The 25,311-nt window shown below is 43.5% G+C and overlaps 1 protein-coding gene across 1 annotated transcript in view; it reads left to right on the plus strand.

The window, feature by feature from the left end:
* LOC119161908 (uncharacterized) overlaps positions 1 to 24,978 on the plus strand; it is a 120,785-nt gene extending 95,807 nt beyond the window's left edge. Inside the window, exon 5 of the mRNA XM_075880167.1 lies at positions 18,298 to 24,978. Within this exon, the coding sequence (XP_075736282.1) occupies positions 18,298 to 18,485 (188 nt within the window). The 3' untranslated portion in view covers positions 18,486 to 24,978. The remainder of the gene's footprint in view (positions 1 to 18,297) is intronic.
* Positions 24,979 to 25,311: the final 333 nt, after the last annotated feature.

A 25,311-nucleotide genomic window follows, 5' to 3' on the forward strand; every position in this document is an offset into this window, starting at 1 on the left:
TACTTCCAGTTTTTTTTTTCAAACAGAAAGTTTCATTCAATGACCCTTTGTGTCTTTCTGCCTTGGATCCACATCAAAAAATGTTTTATGAACCGTAGTAGTGTTTCGTATAGCCTTTAATAAATACTGACACAGCTGCTTTGACAGCGTTAATGCCAACATGGCTGACGAGACCTGGCTTCACAATTTAGCGGGAAAGGCTGAAATATAGATTCCTCAGTCATACGCTCGCATACCTAACGCAAACACAGTACAACTTATCTTGTTAGAATGATCAGAATACTGGCTAACGAAGGAGCACGAACATGCACATGTATGTGTTCACACTCCACATGCTTCTGCACGTTGGGTCTGCAGCAGCTAAACTTGTATGTATGATGTTGGGCGTTCACTTCCTAACTAACCGGCTGTGGCGGCTGCTTTTCCGATGGAAGCGGAAATTTCGTAGGCCCGTGCGCTCAGATTTGGATGCACGTGAAAGAAATCCCAGTTGGGGGAAATTTCCGGGGCACTCCACTGGTACGGCGTCTTTCATAATCATATAGCGGTTTTGGGACGTTAAACCCCACATATCAATCAATAAACTTCATAACTAACTCAAACCGCCGCCGTAGCACTCGCCATTGACGTGTACGTTAGGCTTTCGCTGGCCATTCAGTTTTTTCTCAGTGCCCTTCAAGTGCGTCTATAAGAGAAAGTGTGATTGCACGTCCTGTGTGATTTCGTTCCCGGCAGTAGCCCTGCTCGTGTGCTAATTGTCGCTCACTTTCATTTGCAGGACGGGGCGCTTAAATAGACCGCCAGTGAAGCTGTGCGAGTGTTCGCTTTTTGTAAACAAACGGCACGAATGTAGTACTTAGACAATTTAAGTGCAGTGAAGAGCAGAGATCGGCTTCGTTATGCGTAAAAAAAATACGCTCAACTATCCCGTGCGTTTGTGTTATTTTAGAGCGTGCCGGTTTACGTATATAAAAAAGAGCGGGTTATGATGGAGCTCTTGGCCAGCTGAAATCTGAAAAAAAAAAACGCACACAAGAAAATCACGTGAGATACAGAAAAACGATGTACGTAAGAAAATAAAAAAGTAAACAGAGTAACGATAGAACGAGGCAGACGAACCCGAGGCTAAATGGACCCGATGAATAAACGAAGGGTCCAGCGCGGCGTTGTTACCGGCCTCTCGTGTGCGCGAGATTGGAGAACTCGCTGATGAAGGCGGAGAGAGGCCGCTCATCATCATAATCATCACCGCGGAGGCGTCATTAGCCGTCTAGGGCCGCTGATTAGCGAACATGCAAATGCACCGCGCTAGATTTCGGACGACGCGGACTCATGGGCTGCTGCCCGGTATGCAGTACCGAGAGAGTGGGCAAAAAAAGTGCAAAAAATATTTGAAAAAAATGCTTACACGAAGCGAGCGGTACGCGGAGAGAAAATGGGGAGAAGCGGATGGGTCATTTGCATTTAAGGGCGCCCGGGAATTGACCCACGCGTTCCGGTGCCCGCAGCTGCAACCCCGGAGCCGAGCGGCTCTTGCGAGGAGAGAATCCGTGGTCGTAGTGTAACGGCGCTCCTGTCGCCGCTGCGAGAAAGCCCACTCGGTAGTGGACGCATGGATGACACCGCTTCTCAGAAGCGCGCTGCATGCGCAGTGGGCACCTGACTTGCGCAAAAGGCAGAAATTCAAGCCTCAGAGTCTCTTAACTGCTGCAAAATGTTGTAGGCCCGTGTGCTAAGGTTTGGGTGCACGTTAAAGAACCCCAGGTGGTCGAAATTTCCGTGTTTTTCCACTATACGGCGTCTCTCATAATCATATGATGGCTTCGGGACGTTAAACCCCACATATCAATCAATCAGTTTTAACTGCTGCCGCCCGGGTAGCTAGAGGCTGTGTGCAGTCCGCTCTCTTTTTGTTCTTTTTTTTATCTGAAGAAGTGGGCGAAGGAGTGGTGATTTGGGGAGTGAATGTAAGACCAAAAAATGGAAGAGTGGCTTGATTGGTGCTCATACACGCCGAAACTTGCATCGCAAGAAAAAAAAACACAAAAAAAGCAGATGAGGAAGCGCATCTTTCCGTCTTCTCTTGCTTTGTCCGTGCTTTTTTTTTTTCGTTCGCTAAAAATTTTGTCATGGAGTGAATGTGTCTTCGCGTGCAATCACTAAGCTATTGCAAACGAGTGCGTTGAAGACGACAATCCTGACAGTACCAATATGGGAAGGAATTTTTGGATTTGTCGATGACTGCATAATCATCTATGACAAAACCTTAGGCAACAATGACCAGGATGCCGGGAATTCAGAAATCTTCCGGAACCGCCTTGGCCCGCTCATTCTAACCCATGAATTACCGGTTGACGACCCTTTTCAGTTTCCCGACCTCCGACTAACCTTTGGCGAAAAATGTGGATGCTGGGTTTACCAACCCCGAGCCAAAGAGCCGCTTTTGGCGTACAGTTCATCCCATTAAAAGTTGCTGAAGCATGGTATTGTCAACGTCTGCTTTACGAATGCCATCCGCAAATCTTGCAATTACACAATGGCAACCCACCTGCATGAAGAAGCAGCACGGATGGGCTTGGCAGAATACCTATACGCAGGTTCTTGTCTTCGTTGCGAGCAATGTGGTCACAAATGTTCGCCACCCGAATGGTGAACCAGCCACCACATCTAGAAAACCCAAGGTGACAGTAGTCGGGTATATGCACAAGATCTCACACCGGGTGAAGAAACTAGCAGGTCAGGTCGACGTAGAAGTGTTTTTTTTTTTTCAGCACCCGATAAGCTAAGTCACCTGTGTAAGCTCATCGCCCCAGTCACTGAAAAGCCGGCAGGATGCGAGAAAGAAAATCGAATAATTTTGTGTCATTCACTGAAGGCGTCGTGTACAGTTTACCACTGACATATGGCAGTAAATACATCGGTCAAACTGGCAGATGGATCGGTGATCGTTTACGGGAACACAAACGAAACGTTCCACGATACAGAGATGGGAATCTGTACACACATTGCAAAGACTGTGATTGTTTACCTATGTATTCGAAGTGTATCATGGGCAGCGGCCACAAAGATAAGTGTACTCGCCAAACCATTGAAGCAAAGACTGGAGATATGTGCCAGCACACCATCTATAGTGTTGTCAAAGAAATAAATGTTATTCCTGAATGCATCAGTGCTCTGAAATCGTCACGTGACCAAAAAAGAAACTAAAGGATTTTTATATGAAAGGTGGATTTTCAATAAAAAACTACCTGCTAGAAGCACTTTCGTCTTTGTGACAGTGTGCCTTTTTTTCGTCGGTTTCCACTAGCGCTACCTTTACAAGTAATATAAGCAATGTAAAGGCGTGGTGGTTATTTGGACAGCGATGATGACAGCTGGCAAAGTATTCGCGTCACTGCCAATAAAAAAGTATGGACAATGGTACTAACCTCTCACGTAGACCCGGAGTAAGATGTTGTGCACGTTATCCGCATATTTTCACCTGTTCAAAGCTAGATTCATCGCGGTAATACAATGCTTCCTAGCGCATATACACAAGGCGTATTGACAAAGGACAGCCAGCGTCGAGCCATGTATTATTACTTTACTTAGCAAAACTTATGTGCAGAGACGTGCACTTCACGTGATATATATGTATGGAGGAGATTAGGGGCGAGCTCAGTAATTCCTGGGTCCTTATCAGATTCTCACTTTATCAGAGACTACTTCCAGGTAGATTAATGATTTATTTATTACTTCTTGCAGTATTTTGTTGTAAATTTATTCTTAACTGTCGACCTCTCTACCTTTCTGTAAATAAATTCTCTCTCTCTCTACTCATAACTGATTAACGTCTTTTTAGGCCTTTTGTCAGTATTGGAAAGGGTCGATGAAGGATTTTTACGCCACTATTCTGGATTCGGTATTTGATAAGTTTTACTTCGGTTTGAAGCTTCAGGTGTTTGCCGAAATTTTACGGAATTTTCTATGACTCACGTTGGCATTACAGACGTTTTTATTTCCTTTATAAAAGTTTTCATACGTCCATGTTTTTATATATTCATAAGGCTGACTGACTGATTTATTTATAGATTAATTGATTTATTGATATAGAGGAAAAAATATTGCTTTAAAGAGAGAAACGGTGATCGAAAGAGAGATGGGCCTCAAACCCAGGCTTCAACGCATCCCAACATGTCTACTAGGACGGAATTGTGAATAGATCAAGTGGAAAACAAAAAGGCTTTCCTTAATCGCAAAGTGGTTAGGATGATTCATATGTTAATCGTAGACTGAACGTACGCTAGGGTCAATACAAGAAGAATGCACGTGAAGATTACGTAGCGCGTAAGTAACTTGATTTGATGTCATTTCACAGCGCACGTGTTCAAAAAATATGTTTAACGCATTATGGCTTGTTTCATTGACGACAGTGGGACGGAATACAAGGGCAAGTTTACCAGCAAACAGGTGCTTCTGGCAACATTCACCGAAACATGACAAAAAAGCCGTCAGACGTTAGTAAGAGATTTGTGTGTCAGGTGTGCTACGCGCCTTTTTCAACATTGTAAAGGATGTAAACATGGTGTTGTAAAGTTTTCCTGCTCCCTCTTCTTTACGAAAAATAGCGCGAGCATCCAAATACATCGCGTATATACGAGAGAAAGCGTGACAATCTTTGATGCGATAAAAACGTCGGCTACAGGAATTTAGTCTATGGCTTGTTACTCTGTGTTGAAGAAGATTGAAAGCGGAGATATTATAGTGAACAGTTAACTACGTACATACAAGCCGCTCTTTGCTGTTCTGTGCATCATCATAAAACATGCTGAAATGCACATTTTTCAGATCTAGAGCCCGCGGATGCGAGACCGCCCTTAAAAAAATATCACGAGTGCGCTTGTTGCACTTCTTATGCTTGTTAGTGGCTCTGAGGTATTCCGCTTCTTCAGAAGTCTATAGTTCAGACTAGAGAATACAGCACTGTCAAGCCTTGTGTTGCGTAAACCGAGTGGTGACTGAAGATGTGCGAGATGGTTTTTGACGCATTACATCGCTGTCAGTTATGGTAATTTTTTGTGGCTTATCTTACAAAAATGATGCCTCGTGTATTCCTCACCGACTCTTACTCTGCCCACTAACGTTGTACGGCTTCTATTCACTTCGGAAGAAGTCCTGGATGTGGAATCTAGATCTATGGCGAAGCGGTGAAGTGTGAGGGATTAGCCAAGCGCAGTGCAGACTCCACGTTTTTAACAGAGACGATTGCCGTAACCGGGCGACTGGAAAACGCACTACATACTTAATGGGTGTAGTTCTTACCATGCACAACTTCTCTATCTGCTGGCTCATCTCCTAAGATTCCAAAATGGCGGACCATCTATCGGAATGCTATAGATATACGACGGGAAAACCGCAATGTGCTTCCTAAAATAGAGTAGCTATGTCTATAGTTAGCTTCTATAACGTTCATAATTGACTGCAATGTCTGTAGTAATGTTAATAACAGGCTTCTCTATCTATTCTTAGCTCAAGAGAAGCTGGTCGAAGGTTTCACTTTAGCACCTCGAAATCATGTCCACAGCTATAGGGTATGTCAATTCCCATGAGTTCTATGCTTCCCGAATAGCTGCGAATAGGCGGCGCTTCAACGATGACAGGGACACTGCTGTTTGATGGCAAAATAAAACAAGCTCTGGCTCCATTTTATTTGCCGCTTTTTTATCACTGCTAAATAAGCCGCTTTTTTATCACTGCTAAATTTGGCCAAGTGTCTTGAAACAGTAATGAATGTAGTATATTTAATTGTCCTTTTAGCATTCATGTAACGCAGGTACAGCAAAATGAAGCTGAAACACGTAACCATTTTAAAAACTCAATAACAAAAAAGACAACCTGGAAGTGGGGCCACAAATCTTAAATGTACATAAATAGCAAATAACAATTGGCATCAGAGTGCAAGATCAATGTTTGAGAACGCCTAAAACATCACTATTATCAATAGCAGGGCTCTACTTATAGAAAATTTAGGTAAATGTGCGACACCACATGCGCCATGAGTGGGCCATTTTGAAATGATCCTAAAGAAGTCAAAGGGTTCAGTTAAAATAAACTACAAGTAATCAAACCACTTCCAATAAAAATAACGTTCCGCGCATCGAAACGCGTAACTAAATGCTGTTTCTTTTTTTATGCTTGCTTCATGGAAAAAAAAACTGCTCACCATTACTAATATATGCAATGGATGGCGCAATGAGCTCAAAAGTTCTGTTTTGATGTGATTAGGCTGGATAGGTGATGCCATCTAGCAGGCCTACTTGAACCGGGGCAAGCACAAAATATCTAGTTGCAGGAATATAGTGCATTATTCTTCTGGTGTGAATGGGATGCAGGTACGTAATTACGAATACGTTGCTTTCGTAAGAATTTTTTTCTTAAAAACACTAGGCAAATACAAACGTGTCTATAACTGTGGTTGCACAAAGCATCACAAGATGTTGACACTATCGTCCAATAACCCTGCATTTATGCAGCCCTTCCGTATGTCGCTGCCAGCGCAGTCAAGGTGGGCAACGTTGGGCAAGGCAACTGCTACGTCAGAGAGGCCTGTTATTGGGCGGGTTACTTGAAGTGTGCAAACGCCAAGTGGACCATTAAAACGTGATTTCATTTCAAAATGAGCACTAACTTCGTATGCAAGTAACACTACGTGGTTTCTAGATTGCTATTCAAGCCATCAACGAAAACCTAATATTTGCTTTCTGTGTCCCTTCAAGAGTCAGCTTGTCTATGTTGCAGTTTCACGTTGAAATATTCTAAAAAACCTCAACTGGTGTTTTGTCAAGTTGAAAAATGTACAATATATTGCTGTATGTGGCTTTGCAGAACATCTGTTCATCTGCTTTGTAACTTCTATATTAAAAATATAGTTCATAAAGAGCTGTTTGTCTTATACACAGCATTAGTGAAGCACGCTGTCGTGACTGGGCGTTCAATAGTTAAAAAACGCTGAGAGAAAGACGAATGTTTGTGGTCAACGCTATTACATTTTTAAGGTTATGTAAATGTATCGTAATATCATAGAAGCGCACATATGAACAACTACAACACACTACGAGCGGCGACAAACGCAAAAATAAAAACACGAAAAGGCTCCCAATTGTGGTTACAGAGAGAATGAAAGTGATTAAACCATATGCGTCTGAGTTGATAAAAATGTGCTTGCGAATAGTAACGCCAGGAATAAATCGCAGCGACGCAGAGCGGGAGATTAGCGTTTTAGCAGCTGTTCCGGCTGGATCATGGATTCCTTGTGGAAGATTGGTTCCACCGACCCGGCCCTGTTATTGAGGCAGAATGGTGGGCTTATAGTGAAGACTGGAACCTGAGCCACGTGGTGGGCATTCTAGCTTCGCGTAGGCATGCGGGCGATATGAACAGGGAGAGGTGAAGAGGGAGAAGAAGGGAGGGGGAGGGGCGCTTTTCGCGCCAGCAGCCCTCAATCACCACAACGTTCGCCGAACGACGCGTGAGAGCGCCCAGTAATAATCTCGCCAGCGCCAACGACGACAGACCCCGAACCACAGGCGACGCCCACGAAAACGTCGGTCGAATCTCGCCCCCATTTTCGCCGCACGTCGTGCCATCGCCAACCTCCACTCCCATCTTCGCCGTTCAGAACCTTTCTTCAAAGCGCCGCCACGAAACTTTCCTCCAGTACTGAAAACGAGAAGGAAAGAAGAAGGAAAACGCCAACAGAAATATTACACTTCTTGATTTATTGCCAATAAAACGCGCCAACCTTGGCGCTTTAAAATTGTCCCCATTCTAGATTTTTTCTCACTCGGGCTGGTACTTTTTTTTTCTCGCGAACCTTCACTCGCGAGTTTTTTTTTATGCCACATTCTCTCTAGGTTGATTTCGCTCTGTCCTCTTGAGTTCCTTCGTAAATGGGCATTGCCGAGCGCACAGAGACGTTGAGGAGAAGATGCTCTGTGTTACTGAAAAAATGAAAAAAAAAAGAATAAATAAAAACCAACCCACTCGGAAGGCATGAAGAGATTCTTTCTCAAGTTATGAAAAAAAGCACTCTCTTACTTTTTTTTTCTTTGCTCTTCCATCCTATTTTCGCTATCACCTCGCTCGAGGCGAGGATATAGACCTCACCACGCTCGCGGCATAAGTGGATCCAACGCTGCAGATTATGTTTTATTGCTTACTCTAAACGCCGCACCACATCCTATTCCTCAAAGAGTACTCGTCTAAATGTCGTCTGGAATCTCATTTCGACTGACATCCTTATCGCGAACTTATAACACTGACGCCTCACCATGGTTTAAGAAAAAAATGAAACTGAAAAACACGCCACTACGGAAGCTAGGAATTCAACGAGCGCTTCTTTCTCATTTCTCTTTCAAAACATTAAAAAAAACCACCATTTTGTAAATATTTTCTTTTTACTTTAGCGGCATTTCTACTGCCGTCGTCGCCGTCCTTGCAGTGAAAAAACGCTGCTCGCTTTTCCGCAGTACTGGCTTCACTGCGAGGTGATTCATGCTGCGGCGAAAACCACTTTCTGCGGTTGAAAAAGAGAGAGACTCGTGTTGCGGCTTCGAATGGGAGAACATTGGGACGAGGGAGCACTCTTACGGGCAGAGCCGCAGAATAGGGGAGAAGACAAAAAATACTGGCGAGAAAAAGACCGGGCAGAGAATGGAATTCCCGCGCCCTACGTCGAAACAAACGAAAGAGCATCGAGAATCGTCTTCGAATGTCTCCTCCCAGCCCTTTCTTTCCACACCTCGGAGGTCATTGGCTGTCCCTGGCGCCGAATCGAAGGTGCGTACGGCCGCATTCCGCAAAGCACCCGTCGAAAGGGTTTTTCTTCTGAGCCACTTTCTTTCTCACACTTTCGCTCACCAATCCCGAAAGCAGACGGTTGTGATATGGCTCAAGAACAATAGCACAATGCGTGGTGTTGCGTTGCGTTACGTGTGTGCGTGCGTGCGCGCGAATGTGTGTGTGTGCTCCTAATAGTAATATCTGCGCTATTTAGTGTAGTGGCTAGTGATGTTTAACATTAGCAACTACGTATTCAAGTGCGTGTTGCATAATTCTTCCTAGAGCTTGGAGCCATTTATGAATTACATTTTTTAATTGTTAGTCCATCATTCTTCCTCCGAGCTGTAGCCATGTAGTGGAGATGTCGAGCATATCAACGAAGCCAAATAACCTTCAGGGACGGAAGTGGGTTATTTCAGTCCTTCAAGTAATTTGAACTCCGAAGCACCATATTGGTGTTCTTGGTTTCCTAAAATTGTATAATTGTAGTGAGGCAACAATGGAGCGCAGATTTTGGTTGTCACAATCATGTAAAGGCAAAAAGAGCATGGGGTAAATTGTTTGTTGCTTTTATTGAAAGCGTAGAAACTAAGCATTCAAAATAATCACTGCAAACGAAAAAAAAAAACAACTTACCAAAGGTGGGATCCGAACCCATATCCTGGATGAATTCACTAGATTGATGTCTGTGTTATAAAACGATGCTAGGCATTTTACTCAACAACGAAGACTTCGGTGTTATTGGAAGTGGGCTAACAATACTGTAACTATTATGTTCAATCTTCCTTGCTGCGGTATATTGCAGCAGTGTCTTGTACTGACACATTAAACAATATAACATGTGCTATGTCAAAACACTGCCACAACGCGGATATGTTGCGAATAATTATGCAAATGTGTATGTTTTTAAAAGCAGTGCCCTTACAACACTGCGCACTGTGGAGTTGTTGAACGTGGGTGAATATTTTACGAATTAATAATTGTTAATACTCTCCTTAAAGTTGATCACTAGCGCAGTTCAACAAACTGTCTAATCTGTAACTTCCATCACTTTCGTTTGCGATGTGATATCAAGAACGCACAATTGTGTGCATGTTGGCACGAAGTACAAAATGCTCTCCTTTCGCTACTTGTCATTCGGTCCTCTTCCTCCTTTTGTCAGTGCAGGGTAGCCAATAAAGCTGGCCTTAATTAGCCGCTCTGCATTTAACTGATGTGCCCTCGAAGAATCCAAGACTGAAAATCTTGCAGCTTTAAGTAAGCATAGACAGGTTTCGAACACCTATTCGAAATAATGTGAAGTGTGAATGGGTGCGAATGGAAGGTAATTTAGGCAGCCATTGTACACAAAGGAGAAACCATATGGGCGGTTTCTCACAAATATTCACCTACCTGCCAAGTGCTACCTGTCAAGTGCAACTGAAGTACTCTTGTCTGGCTTGAAGAATGGTAATGCGGGGAAGACAACGCGACTACGTACTAACAAAAGGATTATTTGTCGCCTCACTCCTTGTATATGCGGCGCTCGGCAACTCCCAACACGTGATTAAATATTATTCGCCACCGAACAAAAAGACGCTCTCTTCATCCGGACTTACACTATTATCTCGCTCTCGGTAACCTAACCTAACCTAACATAACTTTTCTTCCCGACATCTCAGTGCTTTAGAGCTGCAAAGCCAGTCATACACCGGGGTGACTCTTATGTATGTGTGAATGAATGAATTAATGAATGAATAAAGATAACATTCAGTAGACTACATACATTTACTACATCAAAGTAGTAATTGTCTGCGATCTACTACGTGCAGTTACTACTTAGGTAGTGAATGTTGTGACACCCCTTTACTACCTCAAAAGTAAGAAGTAGTACTGCCTTTCTTTAAGAGTGCATACTTTGCAGTGTCATTGGCTGTTTAATGGTTGCTCATCGCTTCATGCCTCCATCTTCTGTATTGTTTGGTACTCATGATCTGAAAGAAAATATGTTCTCTGTCATGAAAGACAGGATTGAGTCAAGTACGACGTGAACTACTTGTGAATAATCTTCGCATGGGCTTAGATAATCTTGAATAATTTTTTGCACATTATGAGCAGATTTCAGATGTTAAATAAAGCTGATTTTGCAGATTAGCTCTTCATAGATCCATGTGTTTGTAGTAGAAAACGTGCGATTACAAAAAGTCTAAATTTGCTTGTGTTCACCGCATTTTGCATATTGAGAAATGGGCCAGCTTTTGTTTGTCAACTTCATCGCACGCGAACAACATTGAAAAAGTCGTTAACTGAATTTAATGAATAGCAGCGTTGCCCGACTGCCCAGAGGACATGAAAGATAGAACAAACGCATTCAACTTGCATGGGAAGTGAAAAAGAGAGCTTTCGCTGCAACCCTGCTACCCATGGTTTATACCCTTTCCCACTATTTGCTGACCTCACCAATGACGTCATAGTAGAAATGTTTTGTTTGTGAATTATTTCTAACAGCATGCCCGGCAGCCGCCAGTGGTGAAAACGACGCTGCCATAGCGTGTCACCATGCGAAAGCGCGCGCCATGGAAGGTATAGGGAGTTTCCGTCCCCTGATAACTGTCCAAGTTTCCGAAGATTCGTTACTGACCGGCCCCCATCGTTAATATTATGTTCAGCATCAATTTTTCCTGAAAAATATTGATTTATTATTTCTGTCGGACTACCCTCTATTTGAACAGGAGTGCGTAAACTGCGGTTGGAGTGGAGTGTGTGATTCTGATAATAACTTCATTCTAAAAAAATTGGAAAAAATATGGCCCAGTATCTGCCTATTTCACAGAAAATGTCGTCGAAAGACGATAGTCATGCGTGTGCAGAGAATGAACAAAACGTTTATTTGATGTTCTGTGTGACAAAATTGGTGAATTATTTTATGGAGGCGCTGCGTTAGAGAGTCTAGATCTGTGCAGCGAAGGCAAACGAGCGCATTGAGGTGCGTTAGACACGAGTGCTGTCTGGCAGTTATCTTTGAAAACGAAGGAAGGCGTGCGTGCCTGTCCTGGAGGCGGTAAGGTGTAGACCGCAAAGCGACGGGCAGGTGCCACCACCGTGTCCGCTTAGCAACACGTTGGAAACACTTGCCTTTTTGAGCATCGAGTTGCAAAAAAACGCTGCGGTCCCTAAAATTACTTATGTGTGCTTTCTCTACTAAAAAGACACAATTTTCAAAATATTGTTGTGGGTTTATGGTGCCTCAGATAGGCGCAATAATTGTTTTTTTTTATTGAGAAGCACACAAGTATGAGTGCTGAAACTTGAGCAATATTGGTGGGCGCTTCAGATGGGGTTGGCCATTTGGGGCATCGCTTGGTGCCGCTTGGGGTATTGTTACGGCGGACAAACAGACTAATGTATGGACAGACAGAGAGACAGACCAAAGTTTTTGCGTCGAATTACCCTAGGAGAGACTATCGTCTTTAAAAGCTGAACAGCAATGAACTACGTATCTGGGAAGTGGACGTGATACACAGAGCAAAAAAAAAACAAATCAAAAAGAAAGTCCTGTGAGGACACATTCCACGATTTCTTTCTCGATCCCTATAAGCGCTATGCAAGCAGCGTTCACCTGAAGCTTACATGAACTGTTCTGCCGGGGGCTTTTGCTGAGTTTTGTTTTGAATCCTTGTAGATGTGAGGGACGTATTTATAGAGCACCTTTATGCTAGAATTTCACGTCAGAGGTACATTCTGGCCAATCGTGATGTCATGCATATCCTGGCATTCTTGAATGAAAGCACACAACTTCGTCGTCACAAAATGGAAGACAACACAAGAAATATTTGTTCAGCCGGAAAACATTCACAGGTACGAAGAAGGTGTCAATCATTGACGGAGTAGCTAAAGATTGCAGTTTTTACACGCGGAGTACTATGAACCCTATTTATTTAAGGCATGAACGTATTCTTTAATGGTGCGTTTGTGTTTTTCGTTGAATCCATCAAATTTCATCAATGACAGCGACGCTTTATTACTTGTGCCACAGTTTCAACCCAGTCTAATTAATTTGAAACTTTCAAGAAAAAAGCTTCTGAGGTGGGATTTTGTGATTGTAAAAAAACTTGACAAATAACGCAAGGTTCTAACACCGTTTTTTTAAATTAAAACAGTTTCGATGCAAGAAGAAAAGGAAATAAGGCACCATACGAATACATGTTGGGCGACTACTTACACTATTTTTTAGTTGGCGCTTGAGCTCAAACAAACCATAAACTAACGCTCCACCAGAGGTTTCCACGAATCATCAGAATCTTCGTAAAGAACTGGTCTCTTAGTCGATGCACGACGGTATCTCGAATTGCCAAGAAAACACTGCACCACGCATTTCATTCATTTCTCAGAACATCTATTGCATTATTTTGTGTTCTCTCGGCAGTGACCCAGCTGGCCATACCTTTTTATTCACCTGATTTCGCTAACGACGGGAAAAAATGCCGATACGACCTAAACAATTCACGAAATAATTGATTTGACAGTAATGAAGACCACTGTAAAAAAGTCGCCAAAGGTACAGCTCACGGGTCGAAAACGCAGTGATGCGTTTCAGACCAGTTGCCGCGAGGCCACCACGTTAAGCCTGTGTCATCCCCCCCCCCTCCATCCACGTTCCCTACGCCCACGCCTACGCGCCCTCCACCCACACCACACCCAAAAAGAACCCGTCTCACCTCCTCACCGTTTTCCCTCCCCCGGTCGCGTTGTACATACCACGTGTGATTGAATGCAGATGGCCAGATTACTTAATTGCCCTGGGGACGTGTTGCGCCCCGCCAGGGCGCTGCTCTGCACGCTCTTCACGAGTCAGCCCCGCTGTGCCCCGCTGCTATTACGCCATCGGCGAGGCACACACAATCAGGCTTGTCATTAACAATGCACGCCGCCAGGGGTGCTGCCTGCCGAGGCCCCTCGAGGAAGGGGATGTTGCGAGGAGGTAGCGGGTGCCACTGCGAATATGCACGTGATTCCTCTACTCCGGGAAGTACAGTCACCGGGCTATCGCCTAGAGCTAAAGCTCTCGACGAGTCTACGTGAACCTTAAAATCGGACGTCTGTGTCATAATATAACGGGGGTCATCACTCGTATAATGACCGGTTCTTGGCACCTTTTGTGCAATATCATGAGCTGTGCCAGTCCTTTCTTCATTGGGGGAAATTGTTATGCATGCGAGGAGATGCGCGAATACTTAAACGTCATTTGCTCCCTGTCACTTCACTCCACTTCAAGAGCTGCTTTTATTTTCACAGCACGACCCATGCCTATGGTTTCAGGTAGGGTGAAGAAGCAGGTGCTATGAGGTGACAGAACCTTGGTATATATTTTTCATTACTTAGCCGACATAGCATACATGACCCAGTTTCATAGCAAAACTCTGCATCATATGTATGTGATATAAATGACCAATGAATAAAACTTCACACTATCTGTAGGAACGGCACCCACCCTCTTCTTCAGGGTTATTCCGAAGAAAAAAATAACAAAAACAAAAGTTAGGTGTTTCATTCGAAACTAAAAAACATGATGAAAACTCAAAAAGTATGCTCAAAGAATGTTTTAAGAAATCTGCCATATAATGCCAAGAAGACATCGGCACAATTTAGTTGTCTTTACCAAAAAAAAAAGAAAAAAAAAACAAACTGGCTGATTCGCCTCCGAGGTACCTTCTTAGTAATAGAGAACTTCTTGCGCAGTCATTTTTGCCCCATGATGCGTGCATCAAGCGCTAGAATAAAACTTCATCGGAGCCTTAAATCCTAAGATATCGTGTTATATTCTTGTTTAACCATCACCGCTGGTTGTGGTGGTGCAATGACCTAAAAATGAGCTTAGTGGGGTATTTATTATCTGTTTGTAATTATAAACGCGGAGTTTGTGTTCTGATAATTTCTAAATTAATTTCGCAGAGTACATCCACTGTCAGTGTGGCTATTATTACTTTTACTTCTCTGAAGCCAATATTCAATAATAAATTTGTCGCTTTAAGTGTGCCTTTGTTTCAGTAAAGAAACTGGTGGACTGCTGACGTCATCACAGTGCTTGTAGTCGCGCAAAAATATCTTTTTTATGTTCAAAGGCATCGGAATCTGCCGTATGAAAAAAATTTCCTATACACCACTTGGCACTCCAGGGCAGGCAAAGATTTCACTTCCACCCGCCCATTGCCAAAGCTACAACCAAATCAATACGAATCTTCCGTTAACAAATATTGCCACTTTAAGAAAAATCTTGTTGTGGTTGGAAGTCTAGACCCGGGACATCGACCTTTCATGGAATGTTTTCGTGGAAACACGCTTTCGTGGGACTTAACTGTCGTGGTGCCTCAGCATAACATATTTCTGGTACGAAAAAAACAGTAAAACTGATTGTTATGCATAAAAAATGACGCATCCCACCTATGCCTCGTAATTTTAATCACTCTCACCTCTAACAAAGACAACATCATCGTACCCGTTGTGTTGTCAAAACGACTCGTATTTATGAGACATCCACCACTCTTGCCCTGTTTTTTTGTCAGAAAGATTTTCATTGTGGTACGCTCTTTACCCCATATTTGGACTTGGGTAGTAATGTAAAATCCAACACCATGATCTGCTGGTATCTATGCTTAAAGAATTTTTTACACTAAGTGGTCACAATTCGTACAGAATGTAGACTGAAAGAGAGAGAGAGAGAGAGAAAATCTGGGTGTACCATTTAACCGTTTTACTTAAACATCTTATTTCCCACGATGTGTATAAAATGTTGCGCGCGACGAATATATCTTCAGCGGGTTATGAGAGCCACTTCATTACTTCCAATCGGCAATTCTTCTCTTCTCAATAAAATGAACCACGCGTATGACAGGGGAGTTCGACGCGGCACCGATCCCCGTGGTACACTGCACACCACTTCGCGTTCCTGGCGGCCGAGTCTGCGTGACGGCGCGTTTTGCTCCTTACGCTGAACGGACTCCCTGCTGCAGTAGAGGCTCGCGGCCGAGCCCCCTCCAGGGTTCACTGTCGATAGCTATTCACCGAAACTGGGCCCATTCATCTTGCGCGCGATCCCGCCGTCAGGAAGAACCCCCGAGGAGGGAGTCCTCACCCTGGGGGTCGCTGGCGTAGCCACGGCAGCCCCCACGAAAAATTACTCGCTGATTTAGTCATTGAAAGCAAGAGGGGACCCGCCACACAAAAGCGCAACGGAAGAAAAACAGGAGCAGCGGCGGGATCAACATATTGAATGTGTTACGCGATGGGTTCGCTGCGACGTGACACGTCGTCCCCCACCTCCACCACTGGCGCGCGGAGGCGGGTAAGCGGGGTCCCCACCCCGCCTGCCTCATGAGGCCCGCTGATCGCGGCAATCGTCGCTCCAATTGCTCTTTTACATGCCGCAGGGCGGGAGACGGCTGAGAGCGGGCCGAGCAGTAGCGCTTGTCTTTTATCGCGTTAATCTTTTCGAACGGAAGCGTGGAGGTGTTCTGCGCATATGCCGACAAAGTGGCGACAGTGATCACCGGAATAATTTCACTTCCACCTCCGGAACGCGGGAGACCGCCCTTTATTTATTGCACGCATGCACACCGGCGAAGATGTCTCAGTGACCCTTAAGAACGATGGGATCACTTGAATGGCGTGGTGTTTTCTGATTGTCCCCATTGCCGCTGCTTTTGCCGGTCTGCGATGCGTTTTTTTTTTCAATATTTTCACTCATATTTGCGTGAAATTTCTACATGAAGCGTGCCCGAAACGTATACCTGGCGCTTTCCTACTTTAGTCTCGTTTCTGTCTGTTTCCTTTTGTCTTAAACACTTCAGTTCACAACGTTCATTTTTGTTTAAACACTTCAACAATTGCTTCAATGCTTCCCATTAACTTAAAGGCCAACTCTTCTGGGCTAATCCTGAGAGCGATGCTCAACAGCTCACGTGCGCTGAGGGAATTGTTCCTTTTCTAAGCGGATGTTTTAAATTACTTTAGGGTAAATCATACATGAACAATGGAGTTAATAAATATTTTGATTCGCTATGTAATCAATGTTTTTCCTCAATGAAAAGTTGACAAATTTTTCCTGCTTTCCAGTAAAAAATTCAGGTTATAAGATCATGAAGCAGAGGTTTATTGCAAGTGAGCTTGCTAAAGTGTTTTCATGCTTCTGAAATGCACATAAGCAACCATATGATAGATATCGCGTACTGTTTTGCTAAGCTCATAACACTGGTATTTTTGCTGTACTTCCTGTGTCGTGTGGTCGTAATGCACATTGATTAGCGTAATAACTGTGCAATTAGAACCACTGGCTTAAACGTACGTAGATTAAGCAAATAATTACCATGAACTAAAGTATCGCAGAAGAAAAAAAATGAATTTCTAATCACATGAACTCTCGTAACCACGCACAGTGCACTGACCTACTGCAAACCATGCCATGAAAAAGGGTAATTGTTCGGGCTTTTTTTTATTCTTTTCTTACGAAGGCCAATAAGTATACACCTTGCGATTGGTGCATGGTGGAATCCGTCAAAGAATTCCCGTGACGCTATTGGGTTTTTTTCGTGTAACTGCATTCGCAAACAAGAGTGTATTCTATAGAGCAGTTCACAACGAAAAACACCGGTCAATTCAGACAGCCAATGTGTCATACCTGGAGAGAAGTGACGAAAGGCTTAAAATTTTGAAAATTCAGTCGCAGTTTCACTACCCAAACAAACGCTTTCCTTTTTTGTGGTTGTTTAAACGAACATGTTAGATGCCTTGCAGGTCTACTACGTATTAGAAATCGTCTAGGTAGTGAATTTGTAGATTAATAATCAAACTGGTGTAACCGATATTGTTGTTTAACCTAAGAAAACGAAGTCGAGTAAATGGGCCTCACTATACTCACGGCAGATACCGAAGCCTATAACAAAGTCACAGTGCCCCCGCTGCGGTGGTCTAGTGGCCAAGGTGCTCAGCTGCTGACCCGCAGGTCGCGGGATTGAATTGCGGCTGCGGCGGCTGCATTTTCAATGGAGGCGAAAATGCTGTAGGCCCGTGTGCTCTGATTTGGTTGCACGTTGAGGAACCCTAAGTGGCTATCTATCTATCTATCTATCTATCTATCTATCTATCTATCTATCTATCTATCTATCTATCTATCTATCTATCTATCTATCTATCTATCTATCTATCTATCTATCTATCTATCTATCTATCTATCTATCTATCTAAAAAAGTCATGGTGTGACGACTCTGTAAATAGAATCATAGTTCATGATGCCATTAAAATAAAAGGATACTCTCAGGTGTCACCTAAGTCAAAACAGTGAATAATTGAAGGAAGAAATCTTCACTTTGACAACCAGCACAAGTTGGATGACGAAGGTGATGATAAAGCGCACACTTCTAACGCGGATTTTTCATCACGCCCAATGTGGACGAATACCGCGTACCGTTGCTGAAACACGCCTCTTTTCTTGTCGTTCGCAGGTGAAAAGCCGCACAAGTGCGCCGTGTGCGGCAAGGCGTTTAGCCAGTCCTCGAACCTGATCACCCACAGCCGCAAGCACACGGGCTTCAAGCCGTTCGCTTGCGATGTGTGCGGCCGGGCCTTCCAGAGGAAAGTGGACCTGCGCAGGCACAAGGAGACACAGCACGCTGACATCCGGCCCATCTAACAACGTCGGAATGACGACGGCGCCCCGCCGCCGCTAAGCGCCGCCTGCTGCTCCTAGCGCTGCTGCCACCACGACGCGCTGCCTGTGTGTACACCGTGCGGCTCCAGCTCGAGACGCAATATAACTGTGCCGTTGGGGCAGCCTATATTGAATCGAGAAACGGCACGAATCGCTGACAGAGAAGACGGCGCCACTCGGATCAAGAAAACGTCCTTATAGAGTGATAGCAACCGCGGGACATCGTGAAGACTCTCTCGGATTGCGAACGCGATACGACGCAAAGGAAATAAGGGGATGCTATGACATCACGTCGTTGCGCACCCCTGCGTGTCCGCCTCTCTTGCACGAGTTATTTCGCTGCGCGTTCGCGGCGTAGATTTGCTCCGTTTATTCCATCTTGGTATGGCGCATTGTTGCTTTTGTTCTGAAGTGAAGGGATATGTTGCACTGGTAAATCGTGCGTGACGGAGTTAGCGACATGTCCGTTCAAGGCAAGACGTTGCTCGCAGTGATCGGCAAGGGTAACAGATAAGCGAGAAACTACACCCATTGTGTTATTTCAGCCTGAGCAATTCAGTGGCGGTTATGTCTACACCGGCGATAAGTTTTCAGTTTTGCTTCCTTGTTTCATCTTTTTTACGCGCTGTCCGCTTATGCATGGGCTTCGCCATGATTGTACAGCTGCCTTAGCATTTTTTATATGTTTTGTTTCAGTTTACAACATATCACCGCGTGGTCCACGGGGTGGGTTGAAGCTTTACTGCTCATCTGATAAAGTAAAAATGTTCATATTTGTTGAAAATTTACGGAACCACAGTTCATACCTGTGATGTTCGATACCCATATACCGGCTACAAAACAGTGACACGACATCCGACAACAAACAGCGGTGGTGTTTTCTGACCTATCATAATTATATGAGTCCTCTATAACAAGAAACAATGATGGACATATACACCACGCACTTAGACATCTGCCGTGCAAGTTAAACTTGTTGATCTCGTGCACGCAGACGACCATAACCTTAACGATTGAAATAATTCAATGTCGTGAATGAACGCCAGTGCGAGTATGCTTACCGTGTCGATGTTGGGTTTTGCATCGAACTAATACAAAAATTTATTTGATGAAGTGTACGAAGCATTTAAGAGTGTGTCTGTGAAGGTCATTCAAAACGCACGCTAACTTAAACACCTTGGTTTATTTTACATCACTAACACCGAACATGTAAGTTGTACTTCACATAGCAGCTCCATAAGCAGATAACACAAACGAAAGAAACAGAATATTGTGAGCGGCACTGCCTTAGAGTTCCTGCAACGATCCTCAGTGACGTCATTGAATGAGAGACAGAAACGAGAGGGAATTTCAAGTTATAAATTTTTGCAGCCTCGACATGCTCCTAGGTATGTGTTTCTGCAGTAGGTGTTATGCAACTGAGTTAGCTTCCACGCAATTGAAGTTAAAAAAAGTTCTGTCGCACAAATGTCCTAAAGTATCCACGAAGTCTTGGTGACGTGCGTCAAGCCGGCTGCTGCTTATTTTAAAAATTTCAAAAAAGGGTAGTTTGGGCTTCAGTTTTTTTTTGCTTATATTCAGACTACGTCACTACATTTGTGAAAATAGCGGACATTACGTGATGTCACTTCTTAGCAGACGTCAGAGAAGTTACATACCACATGCTACCCTCCACGTCACAGAAAATACAATATTGTGAATATTATGTATTTTTTGTATGTTTGACTTCTAATCGGTGGTCAAATGACCTTCACTCCAAAGTTTATTTCACGAAGTTGAGCTTGAAAAATATGGTAATCACTTGTGATGGAAAGAAAATTGATTCACTAGTTAGTGTCAGGTATTTGCAAGTGTCCTTTTTAAAATGTAAAATTAGCTTATAACACTTGCAATATTTGAGCCCAATTTCTTGAAAAGACTACAGTGGACAGAACTTCTGATCTGATCATTCAAGAATAGTTCAGTAGTACGAATGCTTATTTCTACCAAATATTTCTTGAATTTATAAGAGCGAAAGCCTTTAATGCTTGTTGAGACGGTGAAAGTTGAAACATTGAAACATATTTACAGCATATTGAAACAAAATTACGTCGGTACTGAGTAGATAAGAAAGTAACATCAGTGAGAGTTGATTCGAGAACGCTGGTCTTCACCATGAAGTGCACAGTAAAGTAGCGACAGCAGATGGTTCTCACCTTCAGCCACATCAAACAAGGACGAGGTCTGTGAGAGTTCCTTTTTTTCCATTTGAATAATCGCGTCTTAAGAATCTATGATGTTATAGCTGGCCTGCCTCGTAGGATATACCGTGTGAGTGAAGCTTTCTGAACAATGATGAAATGCAAAAAAAAAGAACACAACAGCTCTAAGCCAATTACGTTCAAAGTGTATTTTACGAAGGTAAACCCTCCAGCTGTTGCGTAGCTGTTTCTGTAAACCACGTCATCGGTATTCTAGTCATATAAAGTCAGCTTGTCACCAAAGATTCTCGGCATCACCTTAACCTAACGACCTTGTTATTTCCTTGGCGCATTTATTTATAGAGATTGAAAAGGAAGTGAATCGCAGCCACTACACCAAACTATTGGGCCCTATTGAATAATACTTGGCGGAGAGGAGAAGTTTGACGTGTAATAGTAATAGCTCAACATTCAAGATTGTAACGAGGGTGAGTTGTTGGGAGGCTGCCACAAGGTACTTGACAGGGTAAACTAAAATACAAGAAAACACCAAAAGAAAAAAGTGAGCGACATTCATGTGCCTGATTATGTTTCTTTCTACCCCGCTCATACTCTCCCCGCCATCATTAATTTTTCTCTACAGCGGAAGCTGGTATGAGATCAAAACACGGGTCACGCGTGGCACCGTAGTTGTCCGTCGCCACCGCCACCGTTGGTGTCCATAACCAGAGTCGTTCGAAATAGAAAAAAAAAAGCTCAAACAAGAGACACCCTAGATATGTGGCGACATAGAGCGATTTGAACCCAGGTCCGCTGTGTGCCAGCCCATATATTCACCGCTGAGCCACGCTGCATGGTGCTTGGGACTCGTTCGCAAACTTGCTTCAGGCGGGCTTGATGTTGGAAAAGGATTCGCGTTATTATGAGCAATTAAGCGTTTTAGAACAGCAAAGGAACAACCAGACGTCACACGATACGAATTGCGTAACTAGTCAGTCGTCCAATGCTCCAACACATTACAAAAGCTTTTTCTTCATCACCTAATAGCTTTTGGCACATACCCACTTCAGGCGTAATTATTCATTGTCATTAGCCACCGAATGCAACATAAAATTCGCACAAAATTTGTTGCAGGTGGTTAGCGGACACCATGTTTCTCCGAAGAATGACGAAAGATAGCAAAGTGAATGCTGGCCTACTACGCAGAAACTATGATCATTTATGGCATTGTGGGTATCCAACAAGTGTGCTTCTAGTATTTACCCGAAGTCTGTTTAGAAAAGACCCTGAAAGGCCGCTCTTCATGCTTTTGCTGCGACTGTCTGCGCGTGCCGCGCATGCCTGGGGAATTTTCATTAGATGCTAAAATGCATATAGTGGTTCAGTGTTATGGGCAATATGTAAAAGTTTATTCTTTATACCGTTGATGAATCAAGGCTCAAAAAGGCTGCAAAAGTTTGTGACGTCACGGTAACCTGGTCTGAGAACGTGGGGAAAGAGTTGCAGGCAGATCTTTTTTTCTCAAATTGAGCTCTTTACAGTAATTTTGTTCAATTGTGCTGCACTAGATGTTTTTTCTTACCTCACTGCTGTCCTTGTTTTTTTTGTTCACGTGCTGGGATATAGGCCTAGTCAGGAAACAGTTACGCCTGTTTCCTTTTGCCTGATCTTGATGACATATAACTGTTTTCGAAACAGGCTAAATAAAGAGTATTAAATGATGTGAATGAATGCAGTACACTGTACCCAACTAAGTAATGCTTAACTCGTCCGGTAACCCCAGGTGGTCGAAATTTCCGGAGCCCTCCACTACGGCGTCTCTCATAATCAGATGGTGGTTTTGGGACGTTAAAACCCCATTTATCAACTCGTCCGGTAAGGGTAAGACAGTGTTTTATACTTGTGAACGTGAATTATTAGACATGACAAATGACTTATACATAAAAACTGCAGGCTCTTTTAACCTTCTTTGAAATGACTGAGGTGCTATCTTGAAAGCATGTGATGAATAATGGAGATCAATATGCTACTATAAAATCTCACCGAATTCATCAGTGCTTTTGAACACGGTACACCCAGTTTACATTCCACAGTGTTTAAAAATTGTGCTATCTCGTGTATCTAAAGATTGTTGTGTGCTATAGTTTCGTTTATATGCCATGCGTGAAAGGGGAGCTATGACCACGCGTGCGGATAGTCAAAAGTGCAATATCAGTATAATCAGTAAAATTGCAATATCAGTATAATCTCTGAGCCTGGCTCAGCGTTATAACTGGAGTAACACAAACGAAATAGTGCAGAATATTCTAGCGTACAATGAAAATAAAAATAGAGAGACTTTAAGGAGTGCCAGATACATATTTCCTCGTGATATACAAGAACTAATTTTGTATGCAGAGCACCAACGTTACGGAAGCATTAGGAAAAAAAAATTTATCATTTGTTTTCAGAAGAATCAGCGCAGAAATAACACATATACTGGGCACTTATTCTTAAGGCATTAATAAAGTACAAATTTAATAGATTATATTGTGTTACACTAAATAAATTTTGCCCAATATGTCGCGAAAATGCCGATGTCAGTTAATTTTCTCGCAGCTTGAGGCAGAAGTGAGGCCTTGCTACCATCGAACAAAGCGGATCTTAGAGAATATTGTCACTTGCGAACATCACTGGCGTTCAGTGCACAAGTTTTGACGTCTAATTATTCGATCGTTGTCTCAGACTCTCAGAAGTGCGAGCTCCACGTATTGTGAACTCCACTCTTTGCGATCCGAGCTGCACTGTGAGCTCCAATGCCTGGCTTTCGCTATTGCATTTCTCGCAATTTATCACAGATTGAGTACTGAGTACTTACTTTTGCATTGTAGTCTTACCTCTGTAGTTCAAAATCACTAAAGCTTCTATGTAGCAGAATGATCGAATAGGGGTCACGCATCATTAAAAAAAAAGCTTTCAGACTATTAAACTGCTCGCAAAGACGGGTGTCAGCAAACAGCGAAGTTGCACACGTAACTACGGGAGAGCTGACCATTTAATGGGAAACTCCTCTTATCAACGATATATTTTATTTATTTGGCCCAAACTAAGTTGCGCAATAATGAACTGCGTGGATACAATCGCGGAAATGGTAAACAAAGAAATAAATATATGGAATACAAATGACAGTAGAGCATGAAAGAAAGTGGAATGAGCCCTTATTAAGCGACATTGTCTGTCTAGAAATTGCGGCCTCCATAATAACGGTTTGCCAGAGTCGATTGCAAAATCCCGACACGACGACCTGTTCTGAGATGAACACTTTTGGTGCCAGTGTTGCTTTCTGTGGCATAGAATCTCACACGTCGAAACAAGGTGGTTGACTAAATGCCCAACTTTCCTCGACTAGCTAACTAGCGTGCACTGACAGAGGCATTCTAGCGATGTCTCTAAAAGTGATCGTCTCAGAATACAGCCCACGGCCTGCTCTAGCATAAAGTAGGAATTCCTAAGATACATGGTCTGGGTTGACTCGTTATTTATTTTTGAAAGTGGTGGCTAACCAGCTGGACAGCCTGCGTGCGTCGGCATTCACGTATCAGCGTCCACTACTGCAGTTCCGCAACGCACATCGTTACAGAGAATGCAGTGGCTTGTCCGAAAAGGTGCAGCCACAAACTGATCACTCATTTCTTCCCTTGCTCTGTGCAGTCACATAAACGAGTCAGTTGCAATTTGTTGACCCATATATCACACATGAAATCAACCGCGACAAGCCGGTTCGCGAATGACAACGCTTCCTAAGTGAATGATCTGTAAGACAGTGCACATTAACTTTCTTTTGTTTGCCCCGGTGATTATTGTAACGATGTAGCTGGTTCATATCAACAGGCAACGCGTCTCCTGAGTTCGAGTCACGGAGCTATACAGGTGGACTAGGACGGCGTGCTGCGCATGCACCACGTATCAAGCAGCGTCGAAACATGCATGCCATTGCGCATCGCGTCCTTGTACATAGCCTTCCTCATGAACGGGTTGCGTGTTTTCACGTGTACAGCGTGCGCCAACGTAGTTTGAAAACTTGCTGCTGTTTGTCATTGCTGTCTAGTCTGCTTCAGCGCATGAACATGAATTGAAACAAGAAAACAAAAGATATTTAAAAAAGGTGCAGCACTTTTAAGCAACACCAAAGATTGTGAATTAAGCTATACAACGGCAGTGTGTCTACTGTATAAAGGCGCGTTGTTTTTGTTTTTGTTTTATTTTCATGACGAACGTGTTACTGAATAAACTCTCCTGTGTGTTTGACAGAAATACCACGGACTTTGCTGTCTTCTTGCCCTTGAATGCACGCTTGCCTGTTATAATCTGACGTCCAGTTGCCCGATCGGAGCGGCATGGTAAAAAAATCACAGGAGACTCTTCAAGTCTGCACTGTGACTCTGGAATCAAAACTACTGTGTTTAAGATAGTGAGGTCACTTTGGGGGCACCGGAGAGCTTGTCGCAGTAGAAATACATGCACGTATATGTCTGGTGTTTCATTCTAATAAGCACACGACACCCTACGACACGTGCGCCCCCAGTTTCGTTCGCATAAGTATCACTAAAATGTGGTACTCAAGAAGGCATTCGCCGTAGCTTCTCCAT

The sequence above is a fragment of the Rhipicephalus microplus genome, chromosome X (genome assembly GCF_043290135.1).
Source record: "Rhipicephalus microplus isolate Deutch F79 chromosome X, USDA_Rmic, whole genome shotgun sequence".
Taxonomy (NCBI): Eukaryota; Metazoa; Arthropoda; class Arachnida; order Ixodida; family Ixodidae; genus Rhipicephalus; species Rhipicephalus microplus.